Below are 17,050 nucleotides of genomic sequence, written 5' to 3' on the forward strand. Positions count from 1 at the left end.
GAATCAAGTGAGTATTTTTTTTTAGAGATACAGGGGCAGTGGGGCCCTATAAGGGGGGAACAGTGTGTGGCACTGTGGCGAAACCGACCTCGCCACTGGGTTTTGGAGAGGACTGGCTGCTGGCCTCTTGCCCCTGGATTATGGGCCATATACTAACTTTTAAACCCCTGAACCTATTCAAGTGAATTTTGGATAGGTTTGTCCCCAAGTTATACTGTTTAAATTGATGTAAGTTACAGTAGGTGTTTGTGAGATTGTGTTTTCAGCACGACAGCGTCGCGCTGATACTCGGCGATGTGGTGCCGAGATCTCGCACTCACTGGGATAGCGACAGCACATCCCAGCAAGCGCGTCATAGAAGCGACGGGAGATCCGACTTGGATTCCCGCCAATTCTACACGTGTGCGGCGTTTGTTATGAATCCTGAGGGGGAAGTCCCCGCCGGATTTTAAATAAAAATCCGGCCTGGGTCCCGCCCTCAGGAGCATACCGGGCCCTTAGGTCTGTTATGGGTTGTAAGGAGAGCCCCCCCTACGCCGAAAAAAACGGCGTAGGGGTCCCCCTACAATCCATACCAGACCCGTATCCAAAGCACGCTACCCGGCCAGCCAGGAAGGGAGTGGGGACGAGCGAGCGCCCCCCCCCCCCCTCCTGAGCCGTACCAGGCTGCATGCCCTCAACATGGGGGGTTGGGTGCTCTGGGGCAGGGGGCGCACTGCGGCCCCCCCACCTCAGAGCACCCTGTCCCCATGTTGATGAGGACAGGGCCCCTTCCCGACAACCCTGGCCGTTGGTTGTCGGGGTATGCGGGCGGGAGGCTTATCGGAATCTGGGAGCCCCCTTTAATAAGGGGGCCCCCAGATACCGGCCCCCCACCCTAAGTGAATGAGTATGGGGTACATCGTACCCCTACCCATTCACCTGCAAGAAAAGTGGTAAAAACACAAATAAACCACACAGTGTATTAAAATATTTTATTTTTCTGCTCCGGAGGCCCCCCCCCTGTCTTCTTTATTAGCTCTTTTACCAGGGGGGGGCTCTTCTTCTTCCGATATCCCGACGGGTCTTCTCCGCTATCCGGGGGGGTCTTCTCAACTCTCCGGGGTTCTCCTTCTGTCTTCTCCTTCTGTCTTGTTGTCTCCTTCTGTCTTCTGTCTCCGGGGGGGGCTCTTCTTCTTCCGATATCCCGACGGGTCTTCTCCGCTATCCGGGGGGGTCTTCTCAACTCTCCGGGGTTCTCCTTCTGTCTTCTCCTTCTGTCTTGTTGTCTCCTTCTGTCTTCTGTCTCCGGGGGGGGCTCTTCTTCTTCCGATATCCCGACGGGTCTTCTCCGCTATCCGGGGGGGTCTTCTCAACTCTCCGGGGTTCTCCTTCTGTCTTCTCCTTCTGTCTTCTCCTTCTGTCTTGTTGTCTCGGCGCACCCCGATTCTTCGTCTTCTATTCTTGTTTTCGCCTCTCTCTGTTGTTGACTCGGCGCACCCCGGTTCTTCGTCTCGCGAGACTCGGCGCACCCCGATTCTTCGTCTCGCGAGACGAAGAACCGGGGTGCGCCGAGTCAACAACAGAGAGAGGCGAAAACAAGAAGAGAAGACGAAGAATCGGGGTGCGCCGAGACAACAAGACAGAAGGAGAAGACAGAAGGAGAAGACAGAAGGAGAACCCCGGAGAGTTGAGAAGACCCCCCCGGATAGCGGAGAAGACCCGTCGGGAGATCGGAAGAAGAAGAGCCCCCCCCGGAGACAGAAGACAGAAGGAGACAACAAGACAGAAGGAGAAGACAGAAGGAGAACCCCGGAGAGTTGAGAAGACCCCCCCGGATAGCGGAGAAGACCCGTCGGGATATCGGAAGAAGAAGAGCCCCCCCCTGGTAAAAGAGCTAATAAAGAAGACAGGGGGCGGCCTCCGGAGCAGAAAAATAAAATATTTTAATACACTGTGTGGTTTATTTGTGTTTTTACCACTTTTCTTGCAGGTGAATGGGTAGGGGTACGATGTACCCCATACTCATTCACTTAGGGTGGGGGGCCGGTATCTGGGGGCCCCCTTATTAAAGGGGGCTCCCAGATTCCGATAAGCCTCCCGCCCGCATACCCCGACAACCAACGGCCAGGGTTGTCGGGAAGGGGCCCTGTCCTCATCAACATGGGGACAGGGTGCTCTGAGGTGGGGGGGCCGCAGTGCGCCCCCTGCCCCAGAGCACCCAACCCCCCATGTTGAGGGCATGCAGCCTGGTACGGCTCAGGAAAGGGGGGGGGGGGCGCTCGCTCGTCCCCACTCCCTTCCTGGCTGGCCGGGTAGCGTGCTTTGGATACGGGTCTGGTATGGATTGTAGGGGGACCCCTACGCCGTTTTTTTCGGCGTAGGGGGGGCTCTCCTTACAACCCATAACAGACCTAAGGGCCCGGTATGCTCCTGAGGGCGGGACCCAGGCCAGATTTTTATTTAAAATCCGGCGGGGACTTCCCCCTCAGGATTCATAACAAACGCTGCACACGTGTAGAATTGGCGGGAATCCAAGTCGGATCTCCCGTCGCTTCTATGACGCGCTTGCTCTCCATCGCGGCAAGCCAGCTCGGCGCTGGCTCCCGCGATGGGGCTCGTATGTGCTCAATCTCGCCGAGAAATACAGCGAGATTGACACAAAATCGGGTTCACCTACTGTATATGTGTGGCCAATGTAAACTCACAAAGTTGTAACAATTTATAATAAGTGTAACTTGTCAGCTTGGGAGGAAAATGCTGGGTGTGTTTCTATTGTGCCATTGTCCCATTGTGTGTTTAAATGGTGATGTCTGTCCTGTTGTCTGCACATGTGTATTGGCGATCTCCCTTTGTGCTGAGAGATAATTGGATTGCTTCTCAGGTTGTCTCCCGGAACAGAGAGGAGGAAACCATGATGCATTGTGGGTATATGTTGTATCTGTCCTATGTCACAGTCTTCATTCTGGTCCTCTGGGGGCGTGAACGATTGGTTGCTGTAGTTACATTGTATGTGTTGTAAATTACTGATTGGTTGTATTTCAAACCCCTGTGGGCAGTACTATGTTTGTGGTTTATTAATAAAAGAGGCTGTACTTGAAGTACAGTCAGACCACTGCTTGACCCTCAACACGGAGCCTTGTCTCGTTATTGGGGGGATTCGCTGTATGCTGTTAGAAGACCGATTGCCAGAAGTGTAAGCTGATCCCTGTTCGTCTGCTAGCAGCTATTCGTGAGGTTCCAGTTTGGAGTGCTATTTTGTATCCAGTTCGGGAGGTTGGTGTCCTGCAGTAGCTGGGCCTGTCTCTCAGAAAAGGGGCATATCGCCTAAACGGATTTTAACCCCTTGTCTGCTGAAACGGTCTGTTACAGGCACTATAAGGGGGGCACAGTGTGTGACAAAATAAATTCGGCACAGTGTGTGGCACTAGAGGCGGCATAGTGTGTGGCACTAGAGGGGGAACAGTGTGTAGCACTAGCGGAGACACAGTGTGTGGCACTAGAGGGGACACAGTGTGTGGCACTAGAGGGGACACAGTGTGTGGCACTAGAGGGGACACAGTGTGTGGCACTACAGGGAACATCGTGTGTGGCACTTGAGGGGGCACAGTGTGTGGCACTACAAAGGGGGCACAGTGTGTGGCACTATAAATGGACTATGTAAGCTACAGGGAGAACTAAAGGGGACTATTTAAACTACTGTAGGCACTAAAGGGGGCTATTTAAACTACTGGGGGTACTATAGCGGGCTATTTAAACTAATTGGGGCACTATAGGGGGCTATTTACAATACTATAACAGACTAGTTACACTACTGGGGGCACTATAAGGGACAATTTAAACTACGGTGGCATTAAAATTACTATACTGTAGGTACTATAAGGAAGCGTTATAACTACCGTGGCACTATAGAGGGGCCTTATTACTTCTGGGTGCACTATGGTAGTTGTATTACTACTAGAAGAACTATTGGGGTGTTTATCAATACTGGGGGCACTTTGATGGCAATTTTAATGCTGGCTTATCATGGGTGGCTTTATTACAATTGGAGCCACTCTGAGAAAGATGAAAAAAATGTGAAAAGATACATATGACCACAGACACGTGGTCTAGCAAACACAGGCAGGGAAGGTACCGTACATAACTTTTACTGCCTACTGGGTGAACCTTCTGATGGCCGTCAAGCATGCAACCTGTGGCACCCGTGTGGAATTGGTGCCACGGATTGCATGCAGACCTGTCTCTTTTTCTCCTCCTCCTACTCCATCCTCAGTCTCCTCCTCGGCTGACTCCTCCTTTTCCACTGCTACCGCCTCTTCTGCTGCGCCCCCCCAGCTCCCCAGCACCTATTTGACGTGTCAGATGAGACATTGCTATGCTGTGCTGTGGCTGTTGTGCCTGGAAGCCAAGAGCCACACCGGTCCTGCACTCCTTTCAGCTTTGCGGTCACAGACCTATAAGTGGCTAACCCCGCTCAATTCGACAGTTGGTAAAGTGATGTGCGACAACGGTGCCAATCTGCTGAGCATGCTGAAACAGGGCAAAAGGACACACGTGCCGAGCATGGCACACGTCCTGAACTTAGTCGTGCAGTGATTCATTGCCAAATACCCAAGGGTCCAGGACGTCTTGCGGCAGGCCAGGAAAATCTATGGCCATTTTAAAAGATCTTACACGGCCATGGCACGCCTTGCTGACGTTCAGCGGCAACACCACTTGCCCATCAGATGTCTGATTTGTGACTACCTGACGCGATGGAACTCCACCTTGTATATGCTTGATAGGCTGCTCCAGCAGAAACGTGCTGTTAACGACTACCTGTATGAACTCTGCGGCAGGACAGGTTCTGGGGAGCTTGTTTTTTTTAAACGCGCCAGTGGCTGCTCATGCGTGACGCATGCAGACTTCTGCGGCCATTTGATGAGATCACCAAACTGGTCAATCGCAGCCAGGGCGCCATCAGTGACATCGCACCTTATGCATTCTTTCTGGAGTGTGCATTGCGTCGTGTCATTGATCAAGCCGTCGAGGAGTAGGAGCAGGAAGATGAGGAAGTCGCAATGCTGGATGAATTCCCAGGGGGGCTACTCCATCTGAGACAAGTCAACAGGAGTCTGAAGAGGAGTGAGAGGAGGATGGTGCCGGGGCAGAGGAGAAGGAGGAGCAAGAAGAGCATGCTTTAAACTTTTCTGGGATCCCTGGTGTTGTCTGTGGCAGGGGGTGGAGACCGAGTACAACATTTTCCTGGAGGATGAGCAGGAGCCAGGCTGATCCACCGCTTCCAGTTTAGTGCAAATGGGGGCCTTCATGCTCCAGGGTTTGAAGAGGGACCCCGTATAAAAAGCATAAAGGGCAAAGACCAGTACTGGGTGGCAACGTACTTAGACCCCCGGTACAAACACAAAATTGCGGACATGTTACCAGCATCACAAAGGGCTGTCACAATTCAGCACTTTCAGGCCTTGCTTTGGGAAATGCTGCATTTTGTTTTTGCGGGCGCTGGCAGAGGAATTTCCACTCACAGAGAAACAATTGCAGGTACCAATACAACAGCACATGCAAGAAGAGGGCGGTTTGAAGATATGGTGATCACTTTGGATATGAAACTATTCTTGCAGCCAACAGCCGCCCTCCGGATGCAGCCTCAGGGAACGCCTAGACCGACAGGTGTCCGACTATATCGGGTTAAAGGCCGATGTGGACACTCTGATAAGTGAGGAACCCCTGGACTACTGGGTGTGCAGGCTTGACCTGTGGCCAGAGCTGGAACAATTTGCCATGGAACTCTTGGCTTGCCCCTCGTCCAGTGTCCTGTCCAAAAGGACGTTCAGCGCAGCAGGGGGGATCGTTACCTATAAGCGCATTTGCCTAGCTCACGACAGTGTGGACTACCTCACATTTCTAAAAATGAATGAGGCATGGATCTCGGAGGAATTCAACACATTTGATGACCACGTTTAATTGAATTTCCTCATGACAGCCCACAAATATCCGCCACCACCCGGAACAAATAATGGTCCATGTCTTATGTAAATAATGAGCCATAAAAGGCATTTTCTGTCCGGTGAATTCCTAATGTTTTGGGCCTCGGAGGTATTCAACACCTGTGAGGACCACATGTTTCAACTATTATCATTAGGGTTTTTTTCAAGAGGGGGGATTTTGTTAGCCATGATTTTAATCCAATTTTATATTTTTAGTTCTTCTAAACATATGTATTTGACCTGTATTTGTACTGGCCTTCAGTAAAATTGATATCCATTAACCATCTAATAGACCTCCAGCCACATAATCACTTGATCTTTTCTGTACGGAGAATGCATAATTTTTGGGGCCTTAAAACACTGGCCTGCTGTAAAATTGATATCCAATGAACGTGTAATCTACCTCCAGCCACATACTTACTTGTTCTTTTCTGTACACTGAATGCATAATTTTTGGGGCCTGTAGTCCACTGGCCTGCTGTAAAATTGATATCCGATGACCGTGTAATTTACCTCCAGCCACATACTTACTTGTTATTTTCTGTCCGCTGAATGCATAATTTTTGGGGCCTGTAGTCCACTGGCCTGCTATAAAATTTATATCCAATGTCCGTGTAATCTACCTCCAGCCACATACTTACTTGTTCCTTTATGTACAGTGAATGCATAATTTTTGGGGCCTGTAGTCCACTGGCCAGCTGTAAAATTGTTATCCAATGACCGTGTAATCTACCTCAGCCACATACTTACTTGTTCTTTTCTGTATGTTGAATGAATAATTGTTGGGGCATCGGAGGAATTCAACACCAGTAACGACCACATGTTATCGAATTATCAATAGGGTTTTTTTCAAGAAGGGGGTTTTCGTTAGCCATGTTTTTAATCCAATTTTATATTTTTAGTTCTTTTAAACATATGTATTTGACCTGTATTTGTACTGGCCTGCAGTAATATTGATATCCATTGACCGTGTAATATACCTTGAGCCACATAATCAGAATTTCTTTTCTGTCAGGTGAATGCCTAACTTTTAAGGCCTGTACTCACGTGGCCTAAAATAAAAAATTTCTAGGCTCCAACAGAGTACATTTCAGAGAATTTCCCTTTAAGATGCATAAAAATGTCCCCTGATTAAGATACATATTTTTTGTTGGAATTTTTGTTATTGATCCCCCTCTAGTATGTCACTGTCCATGTTGTGGGACTATTTGTGCACTTCTACTAAGTATCTGGTGGCTGCAAATATGAGCTGAAGGTTTTTCAGGTTCCCTTGCCATTAAAGTGAATGATGCCCTCCGCGAACTTGCGACTCGCGAACATTTGATCGCGTTCGCAAACCGTCCTGGCAGGACGGAACCGCTGGGTGGAGAATGAGATGAGGTGGCGACTTGGTCTGGGGCTATGTGGTCTGGGGATGGAAGAGGAACTAGAGTCCCCGCTATCTGAAAATATTTCCGCCTCTGAAGCAGTGTCAGATTTAGAGTTGTCAGAGCATAGAAATTCATATGCCTGCTCTGCACTGAATAATCTTTGAGCCATTTTTTTTTTATAAAAAACTCAGAAAGAAAAAAATATATATATTTATCCAACCTAAAAATTATAAATTTTAAAATAATGAAAAAAACTGACTGTCTCTAATAGACGCCTAATGACGGATGCATAATGACAGACACTCACTGACGAACGCCCACTGACCAGTAACAAATGTACACAGTTTCCCTAATAAAAATAACTGACTGTCCTAATGACGGACGACTAATGACAGACGACTAATGACCGCCAGTTACGGTTGGACAGTCTACAAATTTTTTCACATTATCGCACAAATTGCAAGCCAGGACAGAAGTATGTTCTCTCTCTTTTTTCACAGAACAACTGCACTGAGGGGAGAGAGGAGCACAGCCCATGTCCTGGCTGTGTTTAGTAAATATAATGGATGATAAACCTATCATGGAGACCACATGATCAGGGACCATTACTGTTGGTCCCATATGGTTACTGTGCTGAAGGCAGATCTTCAGCACAGTAACCAGTGCGCATGTATGCGTCTTTTATATATTTTTTAATTGGTAGGGAATCCTGCCATTTATTAAACTTTTTTTAAACTTAATTAGGGGTTCTGGGGGACCCGATTGGGGTGTCCTTCTATACACTCTCTCCTCTTCTGAGGAAACAGAACTATTCCGGGGGCGGTTGAGGTACTGGGGAGTTAGTTGAGGATCGGGACCCAGCCTTCCCTTATGGGAAAGCTGGGGGACTCGATTCATGCACCGGAGACTTTCTCCCTCCTCTCTTACATGAGAGGAGGGAGAAAGTTTACTGCCGGCAGCTCTGTCACAGTCTCTGATCACTGCCTCGAGCCCTCAGCTACCTCCGGCAGCTGTGGACACGGAGCTCCGGCGCTTGATTTAAGCGCTAACTTGGAAAGTATAGTTTGTAATTGGATTGAAAACTGTCTGAAGGACTATGTCCAGAGAATTGTGGTCAATGATTCCTATTCAGAATGGTCCGGGGTTATAAGTGGTGACCTCAAGGTTTAAGTCACTTCTAGATTTCAAGAATGTGAAATGTCAGAAGAATATTAGAGACAATGGTTTTTTTCAGCTTGTGATTCTTTCACCACACTCCCAGTAGCTCAAAAGTTTTCATGCACCAAGTTGTCTGTGCCTTTAAAAAAAACTTGGAAAATTCCATAAAATGATGTTATGGTTTAGCTTCTGACAGGATAAATGATGTCACTTGAGTTATTTTGAGGTGCACCATGTTTGACATAATAGGAAGATCAGAAGAAATTAGTCAATATCAAGACTTTGATCCGTCATAATAGAAGGTAAAGTCCAGTCGACAGGACGCACGGGATTTAGTGCAAGATCTTTAAGCAAGATGGTGGTCGTCGCAATTTTTTTTTACACTATTTCAGGTTAAATCAATTCGCTACCACAAAGCAGGAAGAAAATCGGCTTTGGGGCGAATCAAATGAATCCTGAAATCCAGATCCGCTGATCACTAGAGAGCGGCTCAGCATCAATTAGAGATGAGCAAATCAATTCTGACTGAATCAAATTCCACCCTTATTTTGTAAGATATCACGTTGCCACTGAATCTGAGAGGGAGAGAAACAAAACTAAAAAAGAGAGAATACGGGTCCTATGAGACTAGTGGTATACAAAGATTTTCAGGACAGTTAGAGCAGTTTTGATTTGGGTAGAGTCAATCTGCACTCAAATCAAATCTGTTGATCAATTTACATTTTTAGTGATTTGCTTGTCTCTAAATGTGTATTAATGTTTATTACGGGATATGTGTTTATGTAATGTTTGCTGTACGGCTTTCTTAATGTCTTTATTCCTCAGACTGTATATAATGGGGTTAATAAATGGAGTAAATACAGTATAGAACAGGGAGAGGATTTTACTACTGACCCAAGTTTGTTCTCTCTTAGGGAAAACATAAACACTAAATAAAGTCCAGTAAAAAATGGAGACCACAATGAGGTGGGAGCTACAGGTGGAGAAGGTTTTTTGTCTACCAGTACTGGATGGGATCCTTAAGACTGATATAACAATGTAAGTATAAGACACTACAATGATTGAGGTTGGGACAATTGCAGATGGAGCTCCCAAAACAAAAATCTCCAAGTGAACAGAGAAGGTGTCAGAACAGGACAGGTCTAGTAAGGGGACAATGTCACAGAATAAATGGTCGATGATATTTGACCCACAAAAGTTTAGTTTTGATGATGTTATCGTAGCAATGAATGAAATAACATTACCCATCGACCAACTAATAATGATTGATGTAACACAAAATCTATTCGTCATGATAGAGGAGTAACGGAGGGGATTACAGATGGCCACATATCTGTCATAAGACATCACAGCGAGAAGAAAACATTCTAATGCTTCAGTGCACTCAAAAAAATAAAACTGAGTCATACAACCAATAAAACTAACGGTTCCTCCATTATTCAGTAGGATGTGGAGCAGGTTGGGGACAATATTTGTGGATAATAATATGTCACTGATGGACAGTTGTGAGATGAAGAAGTACATTGGGGTGTGGAGGTTCATGGTGGTGGACACCAGGATGATGATCAGGAGATTCCCACATATTGTGGCAACAAAAACAACAAGGAACAGAAGAAATAGAAGATTTCTCAAAAGTTGGCTGCCTTGAAATCCTAAGAGGAGAAACTCTGTGACCACAGTCAGATTTGTCTGCAAGTACGATAAGAAATTAAAGGAAACATCTAATAACATTAAGCCAGGCTGTGATTTTGTTAATTATTTAAGACCAGATTAGTAGACATTAGTGATGAGCGGGAGGAGCCATATTCGATTTCGACGAAATTCGCGAATATTCGCTTGAATATTCGTCTCCTATTCGTCAAAATCGAATATTTGTCATTTTTCTAGTTATCGCGATTAATATGCGATTTAAATAATCGCATATTGCGATTTTAACTTAAGGCTACTTTCCTATTGGTTTGATATCTAGAATTAGCGAAGATGACGAATATGATGAATGTATTCGTCATATTCCTCAAAACGAAGATAACGAAGTTAACAATATAGAAGAAAATCTAAATCGCACATCCTCATTCCTATGCTTTTGATATAACGACTGTTTAAAAATACAGCATGATATGGCTATACAGCACTATTATCAATGTGTTGCTGAGCACTATTAGGAGGCATTAGTATACAGTTTGATCAAAGAGCATAGGCCCACTTACCACGACAAGGTCACCTCATTCAAGTGGGGACCTACTCTAACTTTGGCGCGTTACCGTGCGGCCACTATCGCGCCTCCACGCCGCTCCGGCAGGCAATGGGACCCAGCAGCCACACAGCGCCCTCACTGTGCAGCAAAGCCACCTAGGCCCTGGGCCCCATCACTCCACCAGCACAGCACGGCCACCGTCCAGCACCGCATAATGTGAACAGGTGCTAAGAGCTCACCTGTTCACAAGTGGGCCTATGCTCTTTGATCAAACTGTATACTAATGCCTCCTAATAGTGCACAGCAACATATTGATAATAGTGCTTCACCGCCACATCATGCTGAATTTTTAAACAGTTGTTATATCAAAAGCATAGGTATGAGGATGTGCGATTTAGATTTTCTTCTATATTGTAAACATTGAAGATAACGAAGTATTCTCCATCTTCGTTTTAGCTCCATATTCATCAACTTCGCTAATTCTAGCAATCAAATAGGAAGGTTGACTATTGAGACAGCTGTGTTTAATTCACTATGTGATAATATTACTTAGCTTTTTTTTAAATTAATAAAATAATTATAATACTTGATAATTATTATAATTATTCTATTTATTAAAAAAAAGCAAAGTAATATTATCGCATAGCGAATTAAACACAGCTGTCTCTAGAGTCAACTTTCCTATTTGATTGCTAGAATTAGCGAAGTTGACGAATATGGAGCTAAAACGAAGATGGAGAATACTTCGTTATCTTCGTTTTGAGGAATATGACGAATACATTCGTCATATTCATCATCTTCGCTAATTCTACCAAGCCAAGCATAGTAAACCAGGTCTAAGTTGAAATCGCAATGCGATTACTTCAAGTTATATTAATCGCATTGCGATTTCAACTTAGAGCTGCGTTTCTAATGTTACATTCAAGCAAATTCAATAAACATAGATATCATGGGGTATATATAAAAGTTCCAGCATAGAAAGAACCCCTAAAATCAAAATTTTTAATGATATACCTTAAAAGGATCCCAATTGGATCCGCTATATAGAAGACAAAAAATACAAACAGGATAAGTGACCAATAATCACATCCAGCATTAGATAATTACATGGGGTACGGGAATAGTTATCCCTATGTCTACCCCTATCCTACAGCCTGTGTTTCTAATGGGTCAGCTTGCTAGAAATAACGAAGTTAACGAATATGGAATATAGCAGTGCTAAGTTGAAATCGCAATTTGATTAATATAACTTGAAGTAATCGCATTGCGATTTCAACTTAATTCTCACATCCGACAGTACATTTTAGTATGGAGGCGTTCCCATGGTGATGGAGATGCTCCATGAGCATGGAAGTCATCAGAAGCGGCAAAGGGCACTGACTGGAGCAGCCAGGAAGCCAGGAATCCTCAGGACAGGTAAGAACTACTTTTGGGAAGTGGGAAATAAAAAAATATAACAATAAAAAAAAAAAAAAAGAAGATTCTAAATAGCGAATTTATAGTGCAATATTCGAAATATTCGCAAATTAGCGAAGTGCCGATATTCGCAAAAAAAATTCGCTATTCGAATATTCGCGCTCAACACTAGTAGACATAAGACTATGACATCCACTAGATATGGGACATGAACCATATGTTGGTAGCCTAAATCTCTCAGCCTTACAAATGGAGATTTCTGAGATGATACCACATTAGGGCAAAGGCAGGAAATGGTAATGCTGAGGCCAGTGATTGGCCACAGTGGTCACAAGTTGTCATTGTGGTGCTTCATTTGTTATTTTATACCATTACCTGCCTTTGCCCCAGTTTGTTATGATCTTAGACAATATCTTTAAACGCTTCTGAATCTGAACCTCACATTTGTATAATTGTTGTTTCAGTTCATGTTTCATGTGTGTACATGCAATATAACACTATGGCTTCTTTCACAAGAATGATACAGATTGTGTCCAGACCTGTTCAGGAAAAAAACTATTGTTCCTAACACAAGCGCAGTTTTGTCTGCGATTGCATTCAGTGTATTATATTTTTTTTCACACGGATGCTATCAGTTTTGGTGCATTTTTCATGCGCATGAAAACAAAGTAGAATAACAAACGACATCCCCTAGCAACTATCAGTGAAAAAACGCTTTGCGTCTGGATGCAATGCATTTTTCACGGAAGCCCCATTCACTTCTAAGGGATTTGGGCTGCGTGAAAAATATAGAATATAGAACATGCTGAGATTTTCACATAACGCAGAGATGATGCGTAAAAAACAACGCTCATGTACACAGAGCCATAGAAATGAATGGGTCAGGATTCAATATGGGTGCAATTCAATTCAAGCATTGCACCCATATGGAAAACTTGTTCATGTGAAAGTAGCCTATTTCTGGCTATTACATAACTTGTATCTGGCATTTTTAGTAGTTTTTATATCTGCAATCCTGGATTTTTTTCAGAGCTGTTGGGTGGAGACTGTCTGCTCTTCATGGATGCCTCAGCACAGGACATGGATAAACAGGTCACTCTGCAGCACACGGCAGAGGCAACATTAGTAATTGAGGGCATTGCAAAGAGACGTGAGCAGATTAGATGTTGATCCAGAAGTTAAAGGGGTTCTCCCACAAAAAATATTCTACAGTTTTCAAACCAGCAACTGGATCTGAATACTTTTCTAATTCCATGTAATTTAAAATATCGGGGCACATTTATTACGACCGGTGTTTTAGACGCTGCTCTTAATAAAGCCTTGCACTGGTGGTGGATCTGCCTCAGTTTTGATACCGTAGTCCTGGCGACTGACAAATAAAGTGGTCTCCTCAAAGTGTCCGAGCAAATGGCAGGGGTAACTCATGAGCTGCCACTGGCTCACGATGAAGTTACACAGAGGGGTGCTCCTCTCCGCCTGCATCATCAAGAAATAGTTTATGGCCTTCCTCTGCTCATATTGTCGGTCCAACATGTGGAGGGTGGAGTTCCAGCGGGTGGAAACTTTGCATATCAGGGGAACGCTAGTCTACCTTTGCAGCTCAAGAAGGGCATGCTTTGCAGTGTAAGTCTGATGAAACTGAGCGAAATGGATCCGTCCAGGCACACAATGTAAGTCAATGTGGACGGATCCATTTTCACTGACACAATCTGGCAAAATAAAAAATGGATCCGTCCTCCATTCACTTTCAATGGTATTCAAGACGGATCCATCTTGGCTATGTTAAAGATAATACAAACAGATCCGTTCTGAATGGATGCAGACGGTTGTATTATCTGAACAGATCCGTCCATGACGGATCCGCACAAAACGGGACTGTGAAAGTAGCCTAAGAGTGGCTGAAGTGCATTGAAAGTTTCCTGGCCATTTTCAGAATGTCTTGCAGTTGAGTGAAAGACTTGATGAACCACTTTATAACCAGATTAAAGAAGTGTGCCATGCAGGGAGCATGGGTAAGCTCTCCTCAATGCACCACCAACACGATGTTCTTTACGTTGTCGGTGACCATGGTTCCGATTTACAGTTGGCGAGGAGAGAGCCAGGATTTGATTTCACCCTAATTACACAACGAAGGATTAACAGATTTAATTATGTATAAAACACTGTGGACACCCCAAATTCTGTAGAATCTGACAGCAGTTTCACCCCAATACCAGAAGAAATGATTAATGGAATTACTGATTTATAAAAAAATGCAAACAACCTAAAATCTGTAGAAAGAGATCACTTTTTAACCCCAATTAGTACAGAAAAGTGTAATAGAATCGCTCCAATTACCCAGGCTGTACACTCTCCTATTGGTCCCTGCTCTCTCCCAGCACTGTGGATAATGCCCCCCTATCCTTTCCCTACACTATGAATAATCTTTCCCTGAACTGCTCAATAGTAATTTCCGGTGAATAAAGTCTTTCCTAATCACTGTCCCTAGTGCCTGTAACGTCTCTCCCTGCACTAAGTTCACTGTAAAGTGGCGGAGTCCGGTCATGAGGAGACTTTTCATAGGGCTGTGACATTACAGGGGCTGGCTAGCGGCTGACTGGCTATCTGCACAGCTTCATGGGTGATCGCTCATTCATGGACTTCTTTCTTCCTCTTATTATTATGTGCAGCACCCATTTTATAAAAAATATGATTCATTACCACAAAGCACGAGGAAATTCGACTTCCAGGCAAATCAAAATTTTCTTGAAATTCAGATTGAATTCCACATCATCAACTTTGATTCATTCATCTCTAATAGTATACCCAGCAGTGTACTGATATATGAGATATGAGGTATAATAGATGCAGTGTGTACAGATATACAGTATATACACTGCTCAAAAAAATAAAGGGAACACAAAAATAACACATCCTAGATCTGAATGAATTAAATATTCTTCTGAAATACTTTGTTCTTTACATAGTTGAATGTGCTGACAACAAAATCACACAAAAATAAAAAAATGGAAATCAAATTTTTCAACCCATGGAGGTCTGGATTTGGAGTCACACTCAAAATTAAAGTGGAAAAACACACTACAGGCTGATCCAACTTTGATGTAATGTCCTTAAAACAAGTCAAAATGAGGCTCAGTAGTGTGTGTGGCCTCCACGTGCCTGTATGACCTCCCTACAATGCCTGTGCATGCTCCTGATGAGGTGGCAGACGGTCTCCTGAGGGATCTCCTCCCAGACCTGGACTAAAGCATCGGCCAACTCCTGGACAGTCTGTGGTGCAATGTGACGTTGGTGGATAAAGCGAGACATGATGTTCCAGATGTGCTCAATTGGATTCAGGTCTGGGGAACGGGCGGGCCAGTCCATAGCATCAATGCCTTCGTCTTGCAGGAACTGCTGACACACTCCAGCCACATGAGGTCTAGCATTGTCTTGCATTAGGAGGAACCCAGGGCCAACCGCACCAGCATATGGTCTCACAAGGGGTCTGAGGATCTCATCTCGGTACCTAATGGCAGTCAGGCTACCTCTGGCGAGCACATGGAGGGCTGTGCGGCTCTCCAAAGAAATGCCACCCCACACCATTACTGACCCAATGCCAAACCGGTCATGCTGGAGGATGTTGCAGGCAGCAGAACGTTCTCCACGGCGTCTCCAGACTCTGTCACGTCTGTCACATGTGCTCAGTGTGAGCCCTATTTCATCTGTGAAGAGCACAGAGCGCCAGTGGCGAATTTGCCAATCTTGGTGTTCTCTGGCAAATGCCAAATGTCCTGCACGGTGTTGGGCTGTAAGCTCAACCCCCACCTGTGGACGTCGGGCCCTCATATCATCCTCATGGAGTCTGTTTCTGACCGTTTGAGCAGACACATGCACATTTGTGGCCTGCTGGAGGTCATTTTGCAGGGCTCTGGCAGTGCTCCTCCTGTTCCTCCTTGCACAAAGGCGGAGGTAGCGGTCCTGCTGCTGGGTTGTTGCCCTCCTACGGCCTCCTCCACGTCTCCTGATGTACTGGCCTGTCTCCTGGTAGCGCCTCCATGCTCTGGACACTACGCTGACAGACACAGCAAACCTTCTTGCCACAGCTCGCATTGATGTGCCATCCTGGATAAGCTGCACTACCTGAGCCACTTGTGTGGGTTGTAGACTCCGTCTCATGCTACCACTAGAGTGAAAGCACTGCCAGCATTCAAAAGTGACCAAAACATCAGCCAGGAAGCATAGGAACTGCGAAGTGGTCTGTGGTTACCACCTGCAGAACCACTCCTTTATTGGGGGTGTCTTGCTAATTGCCTATAATTGCTAATTGCCTTGATTGTCACTCAGTGTTGCTTCCTAAGTGGACAGTTTGATTTCACACAAGTGTGATTGACTTGGAGTTACATTGTGTTGTTTAAGTGTTCCCTTTATTTTTTTGAGCAGTGTACAACAGTGTATTGATATGTGAGGCATAAGGTTTAATAGATGCAGTGTGTACAGATACACAGTATATACAACAGTGTATTGATATGTGAGGCATAAGGTATAATAGATGCAGTGTGTACAGATATATAATATATCCAGCAGTGTACTGTTATGTGAGGTGCAAGGTATAATATAAGCAGTGTGTACCAATTAGAGATGGCCTTGCAGTTCGCCCGGCGGTTGTTTCGCGGCAAACTTTGCTCGTTCGTGATTCACCGAACATGCGAAAATATGGAGATGTCCGCCGGTGCCATATTCTTTTGCATTGCGCCGGACTTTGACCCATGACACATCCATCAGGTGGGACAGGACAGCCAATTCAGAGGTTTCAGCACATGGACACACCGCCACCCTATAAAAAGAACCCGATCTGGCAGCCAGTTTACATTCTGTGTTTTGCCAGTGTAGGGAGAGGTTGCTTTATGGAGCAGGAACAGGCTGTTAGGGACAACAAACACTAGCTAATAGATGCACAAAAGTCCTTT

The 17,050-nt window shown here is 45.2% G+C and overlaps 1 protein-coding gene across 1 annotated transcript; it reads right to left on the minus strand.

Annotated features, from left to right (window-relative positions):
* Positions 1-9,244: 9,244 nt before the first annotated feature.
* LOC120990025 (olfactory receptor 1468-like) lies at positions 9,245-10,222 on the minus strand. Its single transcript, XM_040418528.1, has one exon. The coding sequence runs from the start codon at positions 10,220-10,222 to the stop codon at positions 9,245-9,247; it is 978 nt and encodes a 325-aa protein (XP_040274462.1).
* Between the last annotated feature and the right edge of the window lie 6,828 nt (positions 10,223-17,050).

This window comes from Bufo bufo, chromosome 1, assembly GCF_905171765.1.
Source record: "Bufo bufo chromosome 1, aBufBuf1.1, whole genome shotgun sequence".
Taxonomy (NCBI): Eukaryota; Metazoa; Chordata; class Amphibia; order Anura; family Bufonidae; genus Bufo; species Bufo bufo.